General features: G+C 32.6%; 1 protein-coding gene across 5 annotated transcripts in view; it reads right to left on the bottom strand.

Annotated features, from left to right (window-relative positions):
- Positions 1 to 22,500, bottom strand: part of FOXP2 (forkhead box P2) — a 276,209-nt gene that overhangs the window by 40,386 nt on the left and 213,323 nt on the right. For 4 of the 5 annotated variants that reach the window (XM_025380565.1, XM_025380560.1, XM_025380561.1 and 1 more), the window contains 4 exons: positions 21,973 to 22,150; positions 10,765 to 10,978; positions 8,939 to 9,043; positions 1,422 to 1,509 (listed from right to left, as the gene is read on the bottom strand). In XM_025380565.1, the coding sequence (XP_025236350.1) occupies positions 1,422 to 1,509; positions 8,939 to 9,043; positions 10,765 to 10,978; positions 21,973 to 22,150 (585 nt within the window). The remainder of the gene's footprint in view (positions 1 to 1,421; positions 1,510 to 8,938; positions 9,044 to 10,764; positions 10,979 to 21,972; positions 22,151 to 22,500) is intronic. The other variant, XM_025380564.1, reaches the window with a different exon arrangement.

Genomic DNA, 22,500 nt, shown 5'->3' with positions numbered 1-22,500 from the left:
AGGTCAGAGAAAACAAATAACACTTCATCTTTTTGTCAATAAGAGAATTGAGGTCACAGTTGCCTCGACAGTAACAAGTTACTGAAACCATAAATTAGAAGGCCCATGGTGTCTCTTTAAAGTCCTGTGGACACTGTTAGCAATGGACTAGTGCCAACAGCTGTGAAGGGGTGAAGGGTTCTCAAAGCGAAGTGCCTGCCAGGATTGTCTACACACTTCATGCATTCCCACTGAGGTCCAGTTAGTGCCCCCTGCAATCTGCCATCATCAATCTAATTCAATAGAGTGACAGAGACCAGGCAGTGTGAAACGCTGAACTCTGCCACGGAGTCGGCATCTACACTTGCACTGGGTCTCATTACAACTGACGGACCTTACTTTTCCATCAGTCAGACACAGCAGAAGGAAAAAAAAAGAGGCATAATTGGTCACACTGAAGACTGTATCATCAGCTGAACTCTTATGTTTTGGTGTACCTTTAATAAATGGTAAACAGGTTTATAAAAAGCTTTTTAAACTTTAACAGTGATGGTGCTTTTTATGTTCTTGATTATTTTACAAGTCAAAACAAAATATTTTTAGTAACTCTGAAAAAAGCAATGACATGATGAATTTGAAACAAGATGTAATAAAATATGAAGAAAAATTGTACCTTTAAATGAAACAAAGTATTAGTTTTATTGAGAAAAGATCATCTTTAAGATAAAATATTAGAGAAAGCCTTAAAGGCTTAGCAAAACATAACAAGAGTCAGACTTTGGGTGATGTAATTGCTTTCTGATTAGTTCTATGAATTCTGTTTACTTCTGGCCAAATTCTGTTTCAACATTAATAGAATTTTTTATAACTTAAAACAGCATTTGAAACAACATGCGTATTATCATTTGTGATATAAATTATCTGCCTTTAATCTAGCTAAAGAAAACTATAAAGATTTTTTGCAAGTTCTTTAAAATTACACTATAAAAAAGAAAAGAAAAGGTTATCTTTCAGGGTGTTAGTTATATTACAGGCATGATATTGTAAAGACCGGCTGTTGGCCATAATATAAAATCTCGTGGAAAAAAATCAAGGTTAGCTCATGTAAAAACTGTCTCTGTAATAAAATCATAACTAATTGGGAGTTTGGTCTAACCTACATTGGGAAAATCTTAGGTCTGATTACTTTGGGATATTCAAATGCACATGATGTGGTCTAAAAGTTATAAAAATATAAGTGAAAAGTACATTAAACTACAGCAATCCTTTCTGGGTTATCAGTAATTGCCACTCTTTAAAACAATCTAAAATTCCATTATCTCCATTAGTTATTGTATGGCTAAGACAATAAAATGTAGCCTGAAAGACCCAGAATCTGCTCAGTACTCAAGGTAACATACCAGAATTCTGAGAAGAGTCCATTAAGTGAGCATTTGACAAACCTGTATTTCTAACTGTTGCACCACCTGCATTTGCACTCGACACTGAGCGGTGCTTCGGTCATCCAATGCGTGTTCATTGTTAAGGTGCCTAAACAAACAGAAGACACAAAACAGAATGTAAAGTGATGTCGATCTCAGTGGCATAGGCTACATTTAAAAAGCATTACTCTGAAGTCAGATGTTTCTCTGTGCACTGGGAAAACAGAAAGCCTTGAAACCATACAGAAAAAAGTTAAAGCTGCTTACAGTTGTGTGAAATTATTTATGTAATGTAAAGAGACTCTTCGAATGGCAGAAAATGTCATTGTCTCTAAGCTTACCTGTTACTACAAAAAATATTTCCCCAGACCATTTATAGAGTTATAGTAGAAGTCATATTATTTATGCCATTTTTTAAAAAAAGAACAGCTTACAAATCTATGAAGCAAAAGCAATTCTGAACAGAACAAAGGCAATTTTCTATTTCATTTCTGTTAGAACAGTTTGTTGTTTCTACGATGTATTTTAGTGAGCAATGTTTTATTTCGTTGGGATGCGGTATGAATTAGGTAAAGATGGCAAATTATCATCCCGTGGAAACATCAATATTTATGAAGAACGATGATTTGCTGTTAGTAATAAAGAAACTTCATTGAAGATTCTCATCATTAGAATAATAAGATTGACATTTCATGTCCAGTGTCCTAACTAGGAGACATTTATCCTAATCTTATTTTTTAAATAGTGAAAAATAAATCATTCCAATGATCTTACTCTAACCTTGAATATGCATTAGTCTACCTTGAATGTGCATTAGTCTACCATTATTATTTCTATACAATGTTTAAAGAGATCTCTTTAATGAGTGGTATGTTAATACACCAAAAGTAATTTAGTAAAGCAGAATCTCCAATGAACATGAAAACATTTAATAATATATACTCTTTAATTTGTAATATATAATGTCTTTGATGCCTCCTAAAATTAAAGAAAGTAATCTTCAGGTAATTTAATATCCGTTGGTGTATCTACTTCACCAATGGGCAAACTAAGGCAACAATTTTAGAGATGTTCTCATCATTGCATATGAGTGAAATGGCATATTGAAAAGAAATTCACAAAATTAAATAATAATTTACATATTTACCCACGTGGGCTCAAGTATCATTTAGAATGATATAATAGTCTAAGAAGTTTATAATAGCTCTGGGTGTACTAAATTCAACAAATATATTTTTGTATCCATTCAAATTATTTACTTTTATTTCTTGAAGATCATAACGAGGGAGAAAAAATACAGACACATATATGTAAAACATATGAAGAGTAATTAAAGTCATGTTGCTGAAAAAAACTAATTTTATTATAAACAAAAGATTTGTTTATAGACCTAGGTTCAACAATCAGAAACCTTTGTTTTGCCTATACCTTGATAAGTTAAACCAGTTTGTTTTAATACTTCCTTATTGATCATAACAACAAAACCTCCATGTATCTTGTCACAATGTCAGTCTTGGTTGAAGAGAAATTGTGGACTAAAATAGCAAGGTGGATAAGGTCAAGCTGCAGGAGTGTGGCTGGAGTGCAGGGGAGGGACTTCCACTGTACCTGTCTGCTCTCTAAGCTCAGTTCAGGTTTGTTCTGCTGTGAACCTGTGAGGAGGAGTAACATTCACTCATGCTGTCTGGGAAGGAGGTATGGAATGTCAGAGTAAACCAGAGGTTAGTTTACAGAAAGTGTCACTAATTCCTAAATAACAAGACAACATTTAAAAATTGTTTTTCAGGGTTTTTTCCTCCAAAATTTAAATGAACAGTAAGACAATTTTCTACCAGCATAATACAGTTGTGTGTTGAATTCTTAAGGCTTCATATTGCTGTGTTTCTGTAAGTTTTTTTTTTTTTTTTTTTTTTTTACCATGAACTCTTGGGGAACACAAACATATTTATTCCATATCAAAAAAAAATGATGCATATTTTCAAAAATGCTTCAGTTATACACTGAGATTAGGGTGTAAATGCAGGAAGCAAGAGAAGTAGAATATACAGGTCTGCAATAAAAGGCACAGTCAGTATAACATTTATTTTCGTGCGAAATCACTTTTTAAAATGATTTTTTACATTTGTTTACTGTTTAGTGATAATCATGATCTTATATTTAAAGAACTAAAAAAAGTACAAAATGTTTGCATTATACACTTGGGTCTTAGAGACCTATTCAATTTATCTATGCAGCTTTTATTAGAATAGAGACTGTAGACTACAATAATAGTCAATGAGGTTTTGTCTTGATTGAATTTTTCAGTGGAACACAAAAGAACCTTGCCATTAAAATAGTCCTTTATTCTCCTGTATGAAGGCGAAAGGTTTTTAAAGTGTTGTGATGTTCAGTAATGAGCCTCTATCTAAATTATCATTGGTGACAAACTCACAAAGCACTTTTCGAGGACACATAGTTATGAAATGCCAGAGCTGCCACTTTCTTTCCTGTAATTATAGGCTAGCTTGCAGCCCTTCAATGATCATTTATAGAACAGCCTCCAGTGGATTACTGAGAACTTGAAAAACACATACATACCTCTGCCACATCTCCCTTCTCCTTTCCTCGCTATTGTTTACCAGTGATATGTAAAAGAATAGTGCCTATTCATTCCCTCTACTTAATTATGCCAATCAAAGTACAGAAATAGTGTCAGATATAAATACAATGCAATAAGACTAAATAAATAGGCTAAGTATTAACATTAAATTATGAATTTATGTATTTATGACTATTTTGTGCCCAAATTATTCTCTTTTATGTTTTTATAACTATCTCAGGTACTATATATTACTGTTAAAAAATTCTCTATGATTTATAAATCAAGAATGAGATAATACTGAAAAATGAGAGGATTGGTGGATTTTCTCAGTCAGTGCCTAATTGCTGTTTCAAAATGCATATGCAAAGGGACATTTCATTAATCATTTAATCATGTCCCTTGCAGGAAGTTGGAACTAATGTTGCAAATACCCTTTTCATATGAATGCTCCATAATACTATCTTATGCATTTGATATATTGCCTATGTCATAAATTACGGCTGCTTCAAAAGGACCAAGTGGGGTTGTTATCCCTGAAGATGCTTGTTACAAAACCTTTATTAAGTTTCTTTTTTTACTTATTGGTAGTTCTATTTCACAGCTTCATACAAGGCAACAATAATACTCTTTCTGATGCCAAAGGTCTGTAAATTACCCATGCAATCACTAACACCATTTCACAGGCCTGTTCTACTTCTACTGGTCTGCTAACAAGGCGATTACACACAAATTACTGAATGCCTATGAAATATTTAAATGCATTCTACTCTACTATGCATTAATAAGAGCAAAGCAAGCTCTGGAATTCTGGTTAGCTCCAGTCCCTAATGTCCCCTAATGAGCCTCTTACCGAGACTGCAGTTCAAACAGAGAGGTGAAGAAAAAATGCAAAGGGTGCCTTCAGAAAGGCAGCACTGAACAAACATTGTGTGAGCCAGTTCTAATTTATGGGTCACTTTATAGGTATATTGATTTTTGTTTTCAAAATGGAATAAATGATGTGGTCGACTGACGTCCTTTCAAAACTGCATTGAATCTGTGCTAGGCAGGTAGTATAAACTAGAAAAAACATAAATAAGCAGTCAACTTCTTTCTAAAAACAATTAAGCAAGCATTTCAGGAAGACAAAAAGTAGGAAAGGATCCTTCCAATTTATTTAATGCATAATTCTCTTTAATGAAGGTTTTATAGATTATGAATGTATGTGGTAACTTCAATTATATACAATCCAGATTAGTGATTCAATTTTAACCTTTGGATTCTTCAAATTCATTTAAAGTTGTAACATTTTATAAGCTAAAAAGGGATCAGATTTAAATCCAAGTATGTCAAATACTGTTTTAACAAAATGTTTCACTTGCATATCACTGGTGTTTGATTTATTTTGCATCAAGCTTTTTATGTTTAAACACTGACAGGAGTTTAAATACAAAATGTTAGCTGTCACTATTCATTTAGTTGATTATGTGAGATGCCTTAGTTTTGAGAGATGGGGGCACTGTCACCAAAAGAAACAACATTCTGACAAGTTCAAAGAATGCCTTCTTGAGGTCATAATTTTGTAGCCATGCTGCCTAGTCAAAGACAAAGAAATAGACAATACACATTAAGTAAGAGCATAATTTTTAGAGTAGTCAGCTGCAATAGAAAAGACAACAAATTTCTATTAAATAAACTATGTTTCCACTATGTTTTCTATTGGTCTTCATATAGTATCAAGCCTTAAAAATTTAATCTGTAATAAATTTAACTCATTTACACCCATCTACTAATTAATCTTTAATACATTAATATCTTTATAGACACTAGCCATCCTGCCTTTCTTAGAGGAGAGTATTTCCACCTTTGTATCTTAGACGACGTTTTGTGTGCTGGCATCTATGCATGCAGGTTCAAGAACACTTGTCTGCTAAATGGAATGTTATATTGTAAACCTTTTGGCTTAAGCTCTAAAATCAATCCATCTATATTCAAGCTGACTTAGTTCCAATGGAATGATAATTAATTTTGCAGACAAACTACTCTAAAGTTTTGTCAGATGTTATTACACTTTGACATTTATAAGACAGTAATGAAGAACTAGTATTAAATGCTTTTAGTGATCTAGTGAGATACTCAATTAGTGGTCAGGAAAAATGGTTAGCTTCTGTCAACACCTACTTTACAGTAAAACTCAAAAATTTTCCTAAACACTTTTTATCCTGGATTTCCTTCATCATTTTGTGTTTTCTGCTTTCATCTTGCTGAAAGCAAGTAGTTACAAATAACTACTTCTAACTTAGTCTGAATTTTTTTTATCCAATTGAAAAGAGTGCCTCAATTAAAGAATATATAAAAATTAAAGAATATATAAGAATAAGAATATATAACACATAAATATATAAAATACATAAATATATATAATATACAGGTACATATATATATGTTATACATAAGCAACTGTCCTTTATAATGGCTTTTCATTTGGTGCAAGATAAACATAGAGGGATTCCACTAGTTTGTTTTGAGATGTAATGTGAAAAAAAGAATTGGGGACTCAATATATTTTCTACCTTTCTTTTTAATTTGATATATGTCAGCTAAATAGTAAAAATGAATGGTTTCCTTTCATTTCAAACAAAAGGATAAGCTATCTGATATCAAATTAAAGCTGAAGCTATAAAATTTATTTCTACTGCATACTAGAACTAAAAATGTCACAATTATATTTTCCTAAAAAACTTTTATAATAAACACTGGATACAAAATTTTGGGAGAACAGATACACGAAAAAATGAGAACTAAAAACCTTTCACAGCACTTTAATTTACCTATCATTTGCCTCCCCAAATCCTCAGTTTTCTCCATTATTACAAAGGAAAACAAAGTCATCTGAGAAAATCTGTGTAACTGGTGATGCTTTCCTTCTTCATTTTCACTTCCCACACAGATGCTAAGTAAACTTTTTTTGAATAACTGAAGTTAATTCATTTAGTGATATTATTTTCTTTCTTTTCAAATTTCTAACACATTTTAAAGAAGACAATGCCTCTATGGAAAGTATATCTAATCGATATTTCACTTTGGTTCAGTATACTTACATTAGCTCTATTAACAGAATTTATCACAGATCTTTGACTTAGTGAATCTAAAGCATATGAAAACAAAAAATGGACTAAAAAAGGCCTTAAAACCTCCTGTCATTAGTTCTGTCATCCCTATAAAGTTAATGGGTTGGAAAAATGGTCAGTCTTTGGAACCAAAGTTGATATTTAATTGAAAGGAAATGCTTTTTTAATTGTAATTTCTTTGTTTTTTTTTTTTTTTTTTTTTTAAACACTGGCATGAATATGAAAGAAGACTAAGGTAAAATGAGGGTTCATATTCATCTGATTGTTAGTAATAAACACATAAATATTTGAGAAAAATTAAATGCTCCTTTCAATTTGCTATAAACAAAATCATACTGAAGGAAAATACGTATTTTTTCCCTAAAGATTTATTTTGAATTTTGTCAGAAAGAACAATTTGGAGCAATAAAATGCATGGTGAGTGGGTTAGTCCTATGGCATAATTTACCATTCTTAAAAAAACAGTAACAATAGTCCTTTAACTAATTTCAATGACAAGGAATAATATATTGATAAGGACAAATGTATTCACATGAGGAAATGGAAAATCATCTGTTAAAACAACATCCCTATGTTCTTTCTTTGCTTTAACTTTATTATTATTATTATTATTTTAGAGAAGAGAACTTCAGCAAAGTTACCTAACATTTGTTAATGGTCTCTTTGCTTATAATCAGTTTCATACCCAAATAAACGGTAGCTCACAACTGTTTTGATAAAAGAAAAGCGTAAATTTTCATTTAAGGCCATTTACAAAGAGCCATAGTGGTATATGAAGCAAATTTTTTCTTAATTAGTTAGAAATGATAAAAGGTTAAAAAAATCTTTGTGGAAGTCTTACTGTAATTCATTTTTAAAGTTATTGTGATGCCAAGTACTTGTGCCTGGTTGTTAAGGTGCTTTTGCTCTATACCCTGTAGTCAGTCTTCCATTTGTAAACACATCTTTTTGATGTTTCTGCCAACATCCTGGCAACAAAGCAGTGCAATTTCAAATGAGCTAATTAACTTAATTGTTGATGAAGCATGAAACAGTTCACTCACCCTGTTAGCTGCACCATGACAACATAAGAGTCTCAGCCTGTGAAGTTACTCATCTCCATAAGCCTATCTGTAGCTCTGTTTAGATCTCTTATATACCAGAATTGTGTAAGGAAAACATTTCATGAAAGATGAATCTTTTCACTTGAAAAAGAACTCCTTAAGATTTTTTTTTAAATAAAATACTGTATTACAAATTAAGAATATACAAAGTGTTGGTTTTAAGCTAGAGAAGCCATGTAATCTGTTATACAAAGATATAGCCATGTGTGTTTCTTGATGTTTCTAAGGGCAAAAAGTAACAATGTAAATGAAATGTAGTTATTTCTTTAAAGTTTAGCCAGTATAAACTTTCATTTTTAATTCTTGTAGTTAAATGTATATACTAAATACTATTTTTAAAAATATATAAAGCCTGTAATTAAAAAACAAGCCTTCAAAATATGTTTACTGAAATATATATATTATGATGACTCACATAATATTAATTAGAAACTTAAAACTTAAGAGAATTCTATTTTACAAACAGTTCTGTTATAAAGTTCTCCAATGATTAATCACATATTATTGTAGGCTAATATTTTTCATTCATTCAAAAATCTTTACTAAATAATCTGTAAAATACCTTAATGAAAAGATGAAGCCTGACCTTGCTAAATCCACTTGTTGGAACCCACAAAAATCTTATAGTGTGTCTTATAATGGACTTTTACTTTTCTCTTTCATCTTTTGTTTATTTACAATGTGCCTAAAACTCCCATATAATTCAGCACCCCCCGCCAAAAAAAAAAAAAGTAAAAAACCTACTTTAAAAACTGTCCAAAATCTTCACAAATGCTTTCACAGCCTGGCCATTTGCAAACTCCATGGCCATAGAGAGTGTGAGAGGCCCCAGTCTCCTCATGTGACGAGCTGTAGCAAAAGAACACGACGTCAGATTCATCTCAAAAAGCTATAATCGTTGCAGGCTGCTAGCGCCTGTCAGGTTACGATCAGTGACAAACAGGTCAAAACAGGTCAATTCAGCTCAGAGCAGTCAGAAAAATTTAATCGTTCTATTGAATAGTTCAACTGCCAAGGCTAGATGATGTTCCAATTAGAGGAGAAATAGAGCCAAAGATGACTGTTAATAAAGGATGAAAAACTAAGAAGACTGTATAATATCATATGCTAATCCTGCCATATGACCTTAATGTAACATTTTATCTCTAAATAAAAAATATATATTCATATGTGGTCAAGTGAAAAAAAACCTTCATTTTTAAGAAAATAATAGGACAGTCATCATAAGATTTTGAAGTGCTCTTTTTAAAGAAGATATGGACCTCTAGGATTATTTAAATTGTTTAACATTTATGTATAAACCACATATATTTCTACTAGTTACACTTGATTTAGAAAATCTACTTTGGAACAGTATTCATTAGCTATATCTTTATATACTTATTGAAGACTTTTGATAAGTGAATATTAGATAGAGAGAACCCAGAGAAATCAACCAACTTTTGGAATGCATAATCATCAAATTAATCTCAATTAAAACAACAGCATGAAAGCATTCAGGAGCATACCACTTTATACTAATAAAAACAAACAAGAAAAATTTTCCTTGATACTCAAATGAAGGCCAGAAACATCACTGAATTATAGAATTTTATTTTAAATGGTAGTATAATTCAATATATGTTTCTTTGAAAAACATTTGTTTATGACAAATAATTTGTTATGGCAAGGCAGATATTCATATTGTGTAACAGAACACTATGAATCCACTACACTTACATATGAAGTTTGGAGCTTTATATATAAGCCTAAGCCATTATGTTAAGAATTCTACACTTACATTCCATCTTTTAAAAACAGATTTTTCACACTGAGCAATATTTTAGCTAATGAACTATATGCAAATTACTTTAAAGGATTTGATTAGAGAGCACTATGCCTAAATAAATGGAACTAAAGGACAAATGTACATGAATGCTCCTTTTACAAATGCAATTTTTATACAACTAAAATAAAACAGTGAGTAAAAAATTATCTAACATAACACATTTAATATTAATAACTGAAATAAAATATTTTTTCTTTGAAATTTTAGTTGAATTTAATCATAAAATCACCAACATAAGTTTATCTTTATGTGTTTAGATATTTCATCATGCCACAATTAAAAAGGCAAACCAGAATTTCCATCATCTAGCTTAGTACGCTTGTGTCTATATATTTATCTGTTCTCTGATTTCTAATTCATATGTTTGAAACATATGAGAGATATCCATGCATCTTTAATTATTTGAAATTAAAGAACTGATTTTTAGCTTGAAAAATGTTCTCAGCAATCAGGTTAATCATAACATCTTAGTCATAAAAATATATTGATACAATCATTCCACATGCACTCATGAAAAAATAAATGTCTTCAGGCAAACTCCCCAACTATATCCATCAAACTTTTGGTATTTGAACTGCTTTTCTGCAATATAAAGAATATAATAAGATAAATAAAGATTTCTAACCTGTTGTTCTATACATTTTGTCCTTGTTTCAAGTACAAATTATTCTTTTCCATTGTCTCAATGGTGAAAATAAAATTTGATGATAGATAAATATAGAATAAAGCTCATGAGATTTACCTGTCTCGTCTTGCATTTAGAACTGAAGACTGTCCATTCACTATGGAATGATGAGTTATTGGTGGTGATGCTTTGGAAGTGGTGGAGGAGGTAGTCGAGGAGGAATTGTTAGTAGTGAGGTCTAGCCCTCCATGTTTAATGCCATTGTCTTCCATACTGTGAACTCCAGTCACTTCTTTCCATAACTGCTGAATCTCAGCAGGACTTAAGCCAGCTATAAAATGAAAGAAAGCTTCATTAACATAACAAGGTAAAGTTTATATAATGAGCTTTGTGTTATTAATAGATTAATACCAACAACAGTGATGTTACCTGCATAAATTAATATGCAACAAAAAATCACTTTTACACTATCAGCACCAAAGCTTTTGTCTTGAAAAAAATCATTTATTTTCGAAAGAGTACCAATTTGGGAATAGTATGAGGAATACTGCCATATGAAATAACTGAGAATATTATCAAGCATTAAAAAATCTCTGCATGTTCCATTTAAAAACTGAACTAGGGCCAGGCATGGTGGCTCACGCCTGTAATCCCAGCACTCTGGGAGGCCGAGGTGGGCGAATCACTTGAGGCCAGGAGTTCAAGACCAGCCTGGTCAACATGGTGAAACCCTGTCTCTAGCAAAAATACAAAAATTAGCCAGGTGTGGTGGCACACACCTGTAATCCCAGCTACTGGGGGTGTTGAGGCAGGAGAAATGTTTGAACCCGGGAGGCAGAAGTTGCAGTGAGCTAAGATTGTACCACTGCACTCCAGCCTGGGTGAGAGTGAGACTCTGTGTCAAAAAAAAAAAAAAAAAAAAAGAATAAATAAATAAATAAATAAATAAAAATAAAAATTGAACTATTCAACTTTTAAGAGTAGCTTTTACTTATTGCTAGTATTAAGGTTTCTTTTTTTTTTTTTTTAAATCAGTCAGGAACTGAAAGAGAAATAGATTTCAAAATAATATCAAAAGAAAGTAAAGAAAAAAAAAGGGAAAACAAAAGTGCCAGGGAAAAACAGTGAACACTCAACTCAAAAAAATAGGAGACTTCACAATTATCTGGTCATTTTGATATTTCTCAGAGGGGTGAACTAAATAATTAAATTTAATTTTGGTGTCTTAAAGAAACCACTATGCTTACTTAACGGGATCAATTAAGAAGATAACATCTAAACTTCTTCATTTACGACTGATAGAGTAAATCAACTACTCATTGTAAACAATTCCCTGGTTCAGATTATGCAAATTTATTTGAATTATACAATAAAAATAGAAAAGCTAGATATAATCCTTTAGTTTTTTTTTTTTTTTTTTTTGAGCCGGAGTCTCTCTCTGTCACCCAGGCTGGAGTGCAGTGGCACAATCTCCACTCACTGCAAGCTCTGCCTCTCGGGTTCACACCATTCTCCTGCCTCAGCCTCCTGAGTAGCTGGGACTACAGGCTCCCGCCACCACGCCCGGCTAATTTTTTGTATTTTTTGTAGAGACAGGGTTTCACCATGTTAGCCAGGATGGTCTTGATCTCCTGACCTCGTGATCTGCCCGTCTCGGCCTCCCAAAGTGCTGGGATTACAGGCGTGAGCTACCGCGCCCAGCCAATCCTTTAGTTTTTAACTATAAATTTGAAATAAAGTATTGAGAGACTATTGCTTACAGTATTTGACTTAAAAAGTAGTCCTGTGTCTTAGTATATTTTTTATATACCTTGTGCTTTTTAATCCTCAGTACAAACTAATAGAGTTAGTATTATTAGTTTAAACAATTCATGGAAAAAGAAACAAACTAAGAGAGAAGTTCAAAAATATGTCCAAGATCACCCAGCTTCCACATGGTAAAGTTGTAATTTAAATCCAGGCAGTCTGGCTTGAGTACTTTTGCTCTTAAAATACTATATTAAGAAAATATTAAAACTACTGAATAAGTAAGTACTGGGAAAAATGAAGAGGCTATTTACTATATTCTGGCATTTTACTAACTGCATTACATTTATAATCTTAGTTAACTTCGCTTGAGGTTAGAAATCATTATATTTTACAAGGAGGCTCAGAAAGATTAAATATTTTGCCCCAAATCACTCAATTATGTTCAGTGAGCAGAATTCAAACTCAATGCTCTGTAGCTCCAAAATCTATATTCTTAATTACTATGTGCATCTATAACATCTAATATAAAGATGAAAGTACAACTTAAACTACCTCTCCCAACCTAACACACGTCTACATTAGATACTATAATGATGTAAGAGATGTGTGGGGTGAAGCAGGTTTAAATAGGCGGGGGAGATGGGGCAAGATAACAGAATATGACGGTGAGAAGAATGAACTCTCTCACCCTAATCCCTGCAAATGGAAAAATCCCTGATCTAGATATCACTATATCTAAGTATTGGCAAGTAGCCAATAGCAACAGAAGAATTCTCACTGTTTCAAACATAACTTCTGGTCAAATTATTCATCACAGCATTAACTTTAAATTGCTATGCCTATCACAATTTCGCACAGGTAGTTTTACTGAAGGCTATCATTTCAGTGATTCTGACTCCTTGAGATTTTAAGACAAGCCCTGAGCGTAAAGGAAAAACAGGATAATTTGGGTTTCCAAAGTTACTACAAACCATCTTTTTCCATCAAAATGAAAGTGGCTTTATAAAGAAAGGTTTCTCTGTTACATAGGAAACAACTTTTTTTATAAAGATCTATAATTATTGCTTTAACCCAGAATTCCGCAACTTTTCTGACTGTAACTTTTTGATTATCGGTTGGTGTTTATTAGGTGTCCCAAAAGGAAAACTTTATCAGCAAATCCTTTTTCATGACAGCATCAACATATCTTTTGCATGAGAACTTTCTCCATCTTACCAGCTGCCTCTCTGCTCTATTGTCATCTCTTGCCTGCATCACAGCTATAGCCTTGCCACTGTCTTCCTGCTATCACCTTGCCTTGAATATATGAATTTACTCTTCATGGAGCAGCCAAGTATTCTCTCTATAAATGTAAATTAGGTCATGTTGCTTCCCACGCAAGGCCTCCAAAGGCTTTTGAGAATACTTAGAGGAAAACAAAACAAGAAAACAACAACAAAAACACCCTTACTATGGCCTATGGGGCACTGCACTTATTATCTGGCTCTTGCCTGTCTCTGATCTCATCTACCGCTCTCTCTTCATATTTCATTCTGTCATACCAGCATTCTGTTGCTTCTCAAATGTATCAAACATTTTCTCCCTTTCCAACCTTTGCTCTGGCTGTTCCTACAACCTATTCTTGGCTTCCTCCCTCCCTTCACTTAGATGGTTCAAAGTTTACCTCCTCTAAGTTTCCAACCACACTATCAACCCCTGCCCCTTCCCACCGTCCCTTCTAGCATTCCTTAACTCCTCATCCTATTTTTTTTAAGATCATATATCAGTTTCTGAAACCATTTAATCTATCTATCTATCTATCTAGTCTACCTCTTGTTATCACCAGTCTCCCTCTAATACAATTGAAGTTTTATAAGAGTAGGAATTTCTTGTATTACTAGTATATCTCCACTGCCTTGAACAGTGCCTGGCATGTGCTCAATAAATATTTGTGGATTTCATTGATTATAATAGAGTCATACATTTCTTGAAGACATGTTGGTGCCCACATGGAAGTTTTGTGACTCTTAAAGGGCATACTCCATATGAATATTGCTACAATACAAGACTAATGTCTAGGAATTATATATGGCACTAGTTACTTCTAACATAGATTGAGTGGCTAACAACATTTTACATCTCAGTTAAAGGCTTAGATGGTTTTAGAGATTATACCAACTAATGATGTTACTAGTAATTCAGTTTTGGGATTTTATTAATAATTTAGTTATGTAAGTATCTACTTGCCTTCTAAAAGTAGATTTCTATGATATTATTCATTTGTACTGAAAATTAGTGATATCACCACGCTATTGCAATAAGGTAACAAATATTAGGCAGTTAGTAGGCCCTCAATAAAGATTAGATGAATAAATGACCTGTTCAAATAATCCAAATAATGTTTCTTAATTAAAAACAGGAAGAAATAGTTTTAAAATATTATATAATAGATAAGAGGCAGAGAATAAAATAAGTCAAAAAGATTCATTTTAGCAGCAGCAGGTCCTCAAATGTCGGCATATTAGAATCACCTGGGCATATTTTAAAATCTCTAAGACCTTACCACAACCCACACCAATAAAACCACAATGTTAGAAGGGAAACACAGGCATTAGTAGTTTTTGAAGCTCCAGAGGTGATTCCAATGCACAGATAATTTTGGGGGTAAATTTTTAAAAAGAAAACTATTACCTTGCTCTTGGGACAAAGCTTTCAACCTAAAAATTGCTCAGCTCTTTTATATGCATACAAAACTACTTAGAAAATGTGAAACAACTAGCCAATCGATTTTGTACAACTTTGAAAGTTTTATGAGCTTTGAAGGCTTGATGGTTTGCAATAATTAATCTAGGTTATTTTTCAGGCAGTGATATAACAAGTTCAGTATTTCCAAAACAGTGTTCTATGGAACAGTAGTTTTATAAATGCTGTTAATCTAAGAGGTCCGTGGTCTCTATCTTGGAGACTTTATTATTCATGTAAAATAGTTCTGAGATGTGTAGTAACAAGGAAAACTTGAATCTCATTTTGAAGTCAGCGTTTTCCAATTATATTTGAGGAAGAAAAACCCAAGAAACTCTTTACAATTACACTAGTTTGTGTAAGTTTTAAATACCCGGTGTAAGTTTAGGAGTCACCAACTGATCCCTAGCCCATACCCCTCCCTAGTCTTTCTATTTGAAAATCCCATGTAACCTTATCCAGTTTCTTAAACTTTCCATGTTCAAAACTAAACTCCTGTTTATACAGTCCCCTCCCTCAACCCCAACTCAGTTCTCTTTAGAGTCTTCTTCGTCTCTGTTTTATTTAACTGATACTTACATAGTGCTTTTGATATGCCAGACATTCTTCTAAGTGCTTCACATATGATATCTAATCTAATACCCCAAACCATTATTATCATTACTATTGCTCTTATTATTCCTATGTTAGAGATGGGCACACTAAGGCAAAGAAAAGTTAAGTGCCTTGCTCTAGAGCTACTCTGTTGCAGAGCTTCCTCTCATTTTCAGGTCATTACTCATTAACCCTTTCCTCAGGACTCCTTCTGAGGGTCACCCCATTTTCCTATTGTTACTTAGGTTTTTCCTGTTCTTGCCTTCATTTCTCTCCTATGGAGAGAAATATATTTTACTTAACTTATTAACTTAACTATATATTTTACTTATTTATTGTCTGCCTTCTACGCTAAAGTGTATGTTTTACGATGGCAGGGATTTTTGTCTGTTTTCTTCACTGCCATATCCCCAGTGTCTATAAGAGTGCCTGCAGTCAGTGAAAGCTCAAAGAATATTACTTGAAAGAGTTTTAAAATTTGGCCAGAACACTCGTGTACTGCCAAACATACTCTGGGAATCTGTGGACTAGACTATTGTGATTAATAGACAACTTTTATCTTAAGTGAAGATTATTCGGTTTCTCTTATTTCAAGGATATATACACTAGAAGTGCCAAAAAGTTTTGTAATTATTCAATTTTAAAATTCCATGGCCACAAAAAATTGGGAATCCCTATTCTACTTTTGGATAATAATTTGGGCTTGTGCTTATTCACTGCCAGTACCACAAACATTAAAAGGTTTTTACCATAGGAGCTAAGTAAATGAAAGGGTAATTCCTTAATCAAATTGCCTATCATACCACAGATAATACAACTTAATAATAATTCTTATGACAGGGTCTGACTGGAGTGCAATGGCATGATCACAGATCACTGTAGCCCTGACCTCCTGGGCTGAAGTGATCTTCCTTCCTGAGCCTCCCAAGTAGCTGGGATGTGACCAACCACAGGCATACGTCATCATGCTCAGCTCATTATTTTATTTTTTGTAAAGACAGGGTCTCATTGCGCTGCCCAGGCTTGTCTTGAACTCCTGGGCTAAAGTGATCCTCAGGCCTCAGCCTCCCAAATTGCTGGGATTCTAGGTGTGATCCACTGTACTTGGCCTAATAATAATTCTTTAATCCCACATTCAGAGTTTGTGGAGTATCTACAAGCTGCCAAGCACTGTGCTAAGAATTAATTAAAATTAATTCATATCTAGATTATATGTCCTTAAGGCACACGAAGTTTAAAAATGTCTATGCTAGTTTCAACACAGCTTTGAAAATGCTAAGTTGATTTTTACTTATTACTAAAATAAGTAAAAAGCAACTTTTATTAGTAAAAAAATCTCCTTAGCAGCTTTTTCACACTCAAAAAAATAATAGATTTTTTCAATGTCGTTTCTTTTTCTGGGTCCAGTAATTGATTTTTAAATGTTAAACAAATAATTGTATATATTATGATGCAAAGTATGTATACCGTTAATTTTTAACGAACTTATTTAGTGATACTCTACTTATTTTCTAAGGTTACTTATCATTTAAAGTAATAAAAGTGAGTTTTGGTAGAAACATTTGTATCATATATATTCCGTTAAGCCAAATTGATATTTAATATTTGAATTGGAATCACTGAGATATTACTATATACTTTTCAGTTTTCATCTTAAATTTTATATTTTATGATGTGAAACTTAAAAACTAGTATACACACATGGCCAGAAAAACTGAATCACAGAAAAGGGTATATATTACAAAAGTAGACTTCCCTACCAGCCTTGACCTCTGGATACCTATCTCTCTTCTTCAGAAGAGAGTTCCACTTTCTGGAGTATCCTTCAGAGACCTGGGTGTTCACCTATAATTTGACAAACTCAACATATTATTGATTTATATTTGACAAGAGGTCTACTATCACCTACAGATACAATGTCCATCTTTAAAATGCCTGTCTGAGAGGTGAATTAAATACACACTTTGTCCAAATGCCAAATTTAGCAGAAGTAGGTATTCAGCTGAAACTGAGATCAAAGAGAAATTATCTTCCCCAAAGACAGAACTTCTGGGATATATGAATACATCTGATATTAACAAAAATTAGTACTATCATTTTTTATAGGTTGCATTTTAAAAGCTTGATTTATATTCTATTACAAAACCAATGATGTTTCATTTTTCTAGTCATATTTTAATGTGGCAAAGTTGACACATTGCTTTTGAGTCTTCCTCTCAAGATGTAAAGAATTGCCAAATAAAACTTTAAAAAAAGATTTATGAGATAAATGGAATTAAATTCATGTTAACATTATACATTCTAGTTCACAAAATAATTCTACAATAATTATAGAGTTATGATAGAATTTAATCTGAATCTTTTAAATATTTTTTTCAAAAACTAACTCAACACACTCAATATTTTTCTATATATGTGAGTATTTACTAGTTTTTTAAACATAAAATTAACAGCATTCACAGGTAGCTTGGCAGAGTTTTATACCTGCAATGATAAATGTACATTTAAACTTGAATTCACTGATGAAATTTTAGCACATAAAGCACCAAATAAGTTTTTTTTTCCCCCAAGTTACAAATGGAAAACTTTGTGATATTTGAAAGGGAATACTGACATGGTAACAATTTTGCCTGACATGGATTGTTCATATTGCTAGTGTTGTTGCTACAATTACATACAATAGTAATCTATGCAAGCACAGGATCATTGATTAAGCAGTAAATCCAGGATGCCAGAAGTAGGCATTTGGCTACTTAGACTTCCATAAGCATAGAATGAAACCAAAGCCAAATAGCTAATTTTGGCTGAATACTGAGCCCAAAGACTATCTTCAGCACAATTCTAACTCAGCCTAAAAACATTATTATATTTTATTTCAATACATTTCATTTTTAATTGTTATTCAGCCACTCTTATTCCCAGATTCTCTCGTTCTATAATACGTTAATTCAGAGGAATCCTGGCTAGAATCTAGCATTCCCTGTTTGGTCTTTCAAATTGGTAATGAAAATCTTGTCTTTTAAGTAACTTTTATAAATCAAAAAATATGTAAAAACTTGGAGTGACAGAAAATCATCACCACATGTATTCCTATCTATATAGTCATAGTAAATGTGTGAATATATTGTGGATTAGAGTATACAAACGTTTATCAGATGTCAAAAACATATCAATGTTTAAAGTTAACTTCATCTTTCCTAACCAATAGACAATGATACTGGTTTTAAAATGTTTCACTAAATTTCATTACCAGATAATATATAAACTATGTTATTTTTATATTACATAGATTTATAATCAGTATATTATTCAAGATGGAACTATAAATCCATCCTTTCTATTTGACTTATGTATATACCTATACACCCATACTTAAGTATATACAGTATCATCAGTCTGTATAAAACCAAACATATACTTAGGAGATGGAAGTTTACTTGCCTAACTAAAATCCAAAATTATAGTAATATTAATGATGATCTTAAATGATTAACATTTAAAATAATTTACACGAAGATGATAAACATAAAACTTTAGAGAGGAATGTAGATAAATCTGCTATTCTACCAAAATTCTTATAATTTTGTTATTTCTCATTGTTATATACATATATTTTAATATAATTTAAGAAGTTGTAACTCTAAAAGTAGCATGAAGAATTTGTGCTAAATTATAGGGATAAATAAAATATGGCATAGTTTTAGGTCAGGCGCAGTGGCTAACGCCTGTAATCCCAGCACTTTGGGAGGCCGAGGCAGGCGGATCACTTGAGGTCAGGCGTTCGAGACCAGCCTGGTCAACATAGTGAAACCCTGTCTCAACTAATAATAGGAAAATTTGCCAGGCATGGTGGTCGGCACCTGTAATTGCAGCTACTCGGAAGGCTGAGGCAGGAGAATCGCTTGAACCCAGGAGGCGGAGGTTGCAGTGAGCTGAGTTGGTGCCACTGCACTCTAATGTGGGTGACAGAGTGAGACTCCTCAAAAAAAAAAAAAAGACACGGTTTTAAAGATACAATGAGAACATCATCCATCATTGCACATTAATCCTACTTAGTTTTCATATGGCTATTTTTCAAGGCTAATCAATCAACCAACCAAAAACCTGGTGCAAAGTGAACTGGAAACTGATAATAAAAATATTCAAAATACTTTTACCTTAACCTCTAACTAAGGAAGAAATGATTCAGGGCTTAGACTGTACAACAATTTCCCATTCTAGTTTTGGGATTCCAGCACAGTACCATAATGTTAGGTTCCTTTACTGTAGCTAGTGTATTCAACATACAATGAGCGTCCACAGTGATACTTTTCACACTTGATCATCTAAATCGTAAAAAATAAGATGATGATGCTGGTTTGTGTGGCTTACATGGCAACAACAGAAACTTTGATCAGTGAACCAACTACATTTGTGGCCCTACAATTATTCAAATGGATTTTTTTAACCTATATTAATGAAAACATAGTTTAGTGATTTCATCTTTTTTCCTTTTTAAAATATAAATTTTCTGCTCAAAGACAGATGTCTTCAGATTTACTTTCCTTTCCCTAAATGTTTGCCATTTTCTCATTTTATCTCTCATATATCTTATCAAGGATAAAAACAGAAGAAAAGGGAGAAACAAGGATTCTATGAAAATAAATTTTAATTTTAATTTCAGGTAATTTCTCTTTGAAAACTATTAGAATGATTATATCATTATAAATTTCATTGTTCAGAGAGATGTTTTTTGCTTGTTTTGAAAGAATGTGGTTTCACAATATGTTTTAAACAAGTTACATTGTGTTTCTATTAGCACATATTTTATAATTTCTTCAAATGTTTACTTGAATTGATTTAATAAAATAAGATTGTGGTAGATCATGCTTTTCTGTTGAGGAAATTCTCATATAGTTATAACCTAAATACTGATTTCATTTGAACTTTACTGAAAACAAAAAAATATTGTTTGTTTTAGTATAGTTTCTATTGAAGAAATCCATGTTTACATTGAAATAATTTTATAAACTCTTTTTTCTTTCTTACTTTTTCATGTCTTTAAATTGTACTCATTTTTCTAAAGAAGAATAACTGTGAACAGAACATTCATTGATATAATGATGCTATGATTTATTCCAATTTTCTTTAGAATAACTCAGAAAAATAGGCTTATTGCCTTTTCTTTTGCTATTTAAACTTTATCTTTTTTGATTTCCTAGGAGTGCTTCAATCAGGTGAATTAGAAGATTTGAAGTCAAGTGAGAGAGGAAAATCAGGAAAAAAAAGCCAAAGAGATATTAATTTGATAAATTAAAAGAGAGAACATTACCACGATACTCTTGATTTTCTTTAGTATGTCCTTTAGAGTCAGCAAAATGTGCAGCCAATGCTACTACAATATGAACTCCTCTGTGACAAATATAATTAATTTGAATTAATGTACATTTGGATCAATGTTTGTCCCAACAAAATCCAAATGCAAGTTAGAATATCCTTTTATAAAATGTAATGATACATAACTTACCTGAATTGACAATTTTAGCACACAGTCATTTGTTTACCATTGTTTTTATTTTTTTAATTTAAAACTCTTTCCATTTCCCAAAAGTGAAGGGTCATGGATATGACATACAACTGTATTATCAGCGTACCTCCAAATTTTTCTTACAGACAAATAAGAATACAGTTGACAGACTTTTTAAAACTATAGTTTACAATGCATGCATAGGCAATATTATTTGAGAGAAAAAAGAATGGATATATCCTATGACATAGGACGGGGTTCTACAAAGCTTAACTTGAAATGTGGTCTATAGAAATTCATAAAGCCTCTCTTTTACATGTGGTGATTTCAGTGTGAAGATTGGGAACTTTTATCTTTCTCTTATCAGTTGTCCACCAAACTCCTATCAGCTCACTTAGTTAAATGGACTGCTGTCAGCCTTCCCAGTAATCCAATGCCCTGCAGATCCTTCCTGTATATTCAATAGTGCTTAAATTGTGTTGCCCTTATAAATTGTTTTGTGCCCATAAGACTAATAAACACACATTTAATATCTAACAAAACACTTGAAAAATTTACTTCACACTTGAAAGCAGTGTATGGTCAAATTTCTGAGCCTCCAGAAAATGGGTCATGCCACCATGTTAACAATCATGTTTTAATAATAAACTTGAAAGTCATAAAAACAAAATTTCTCAAGGTATATGGCAGAAAGATCATGAAATGGCAGAAAGTACAAGATTTGAAATGAAGCGTGCACAACATTTTGTATGTACCTTGAGGCAGCGATTGGACAGGAAGTGCCGCCTGGCCAGGTGGAATGGAGATGAGTCCCTGACGCTGAAGGCTGAGCAGATGCTGCTGCTGCTGGAGTTGTTGCATCTGGAGAAGCTGCTGCTGGAAGACAAGCTGCTGGGCTGCCAACTGCTGTTGCTGCTGCTGCTGCTGCTGCTGCTGGTATCAGAAAACCCAAACCAGTAAACAGCAGAGGACATGGTCTGCACAAACAGCTCTCTTACAGAGAAATGCACACTTCTGTCATTGTCTGAGTGGGTTTTTTGGTTATCCCATAGTCAAAGTTCAGGGGCAGAATGTGAGTAAAGTTCTAGATTTTCAGTTGCCTTTCTTTTAATTATTATTATTAAACAGTATTAGAGAACCAAGGAACTTGCATCAAAAAAGTATGGAGCAAGGTCTAGAGATAGAATGTAATAAAGGTTCGGCTTTTAAAAATCTACTTATTGTAGGTAATAATACATTTCTCTAGATTAAAAGAACACCACTTTACAGAAATAGTCAACTTC

This window comes from Theropithecus gelada, chromosome 3 (assembly GCF_003255815.1).
Source record: "Theropithecus gelada isolate Dixy chromosome 3, Tgel_1.0, whole genome shotgun sequence".
NCBI classification, from domain to species: Eukaryota; Metazoa; Chordata; class Mammalia; order Primates; family Cercopithecidae; genus Theropithecus; species Theropithecus gelada.
This window is presented reverse-complemented; position numbering and strand designations above follow the sequence as displayed.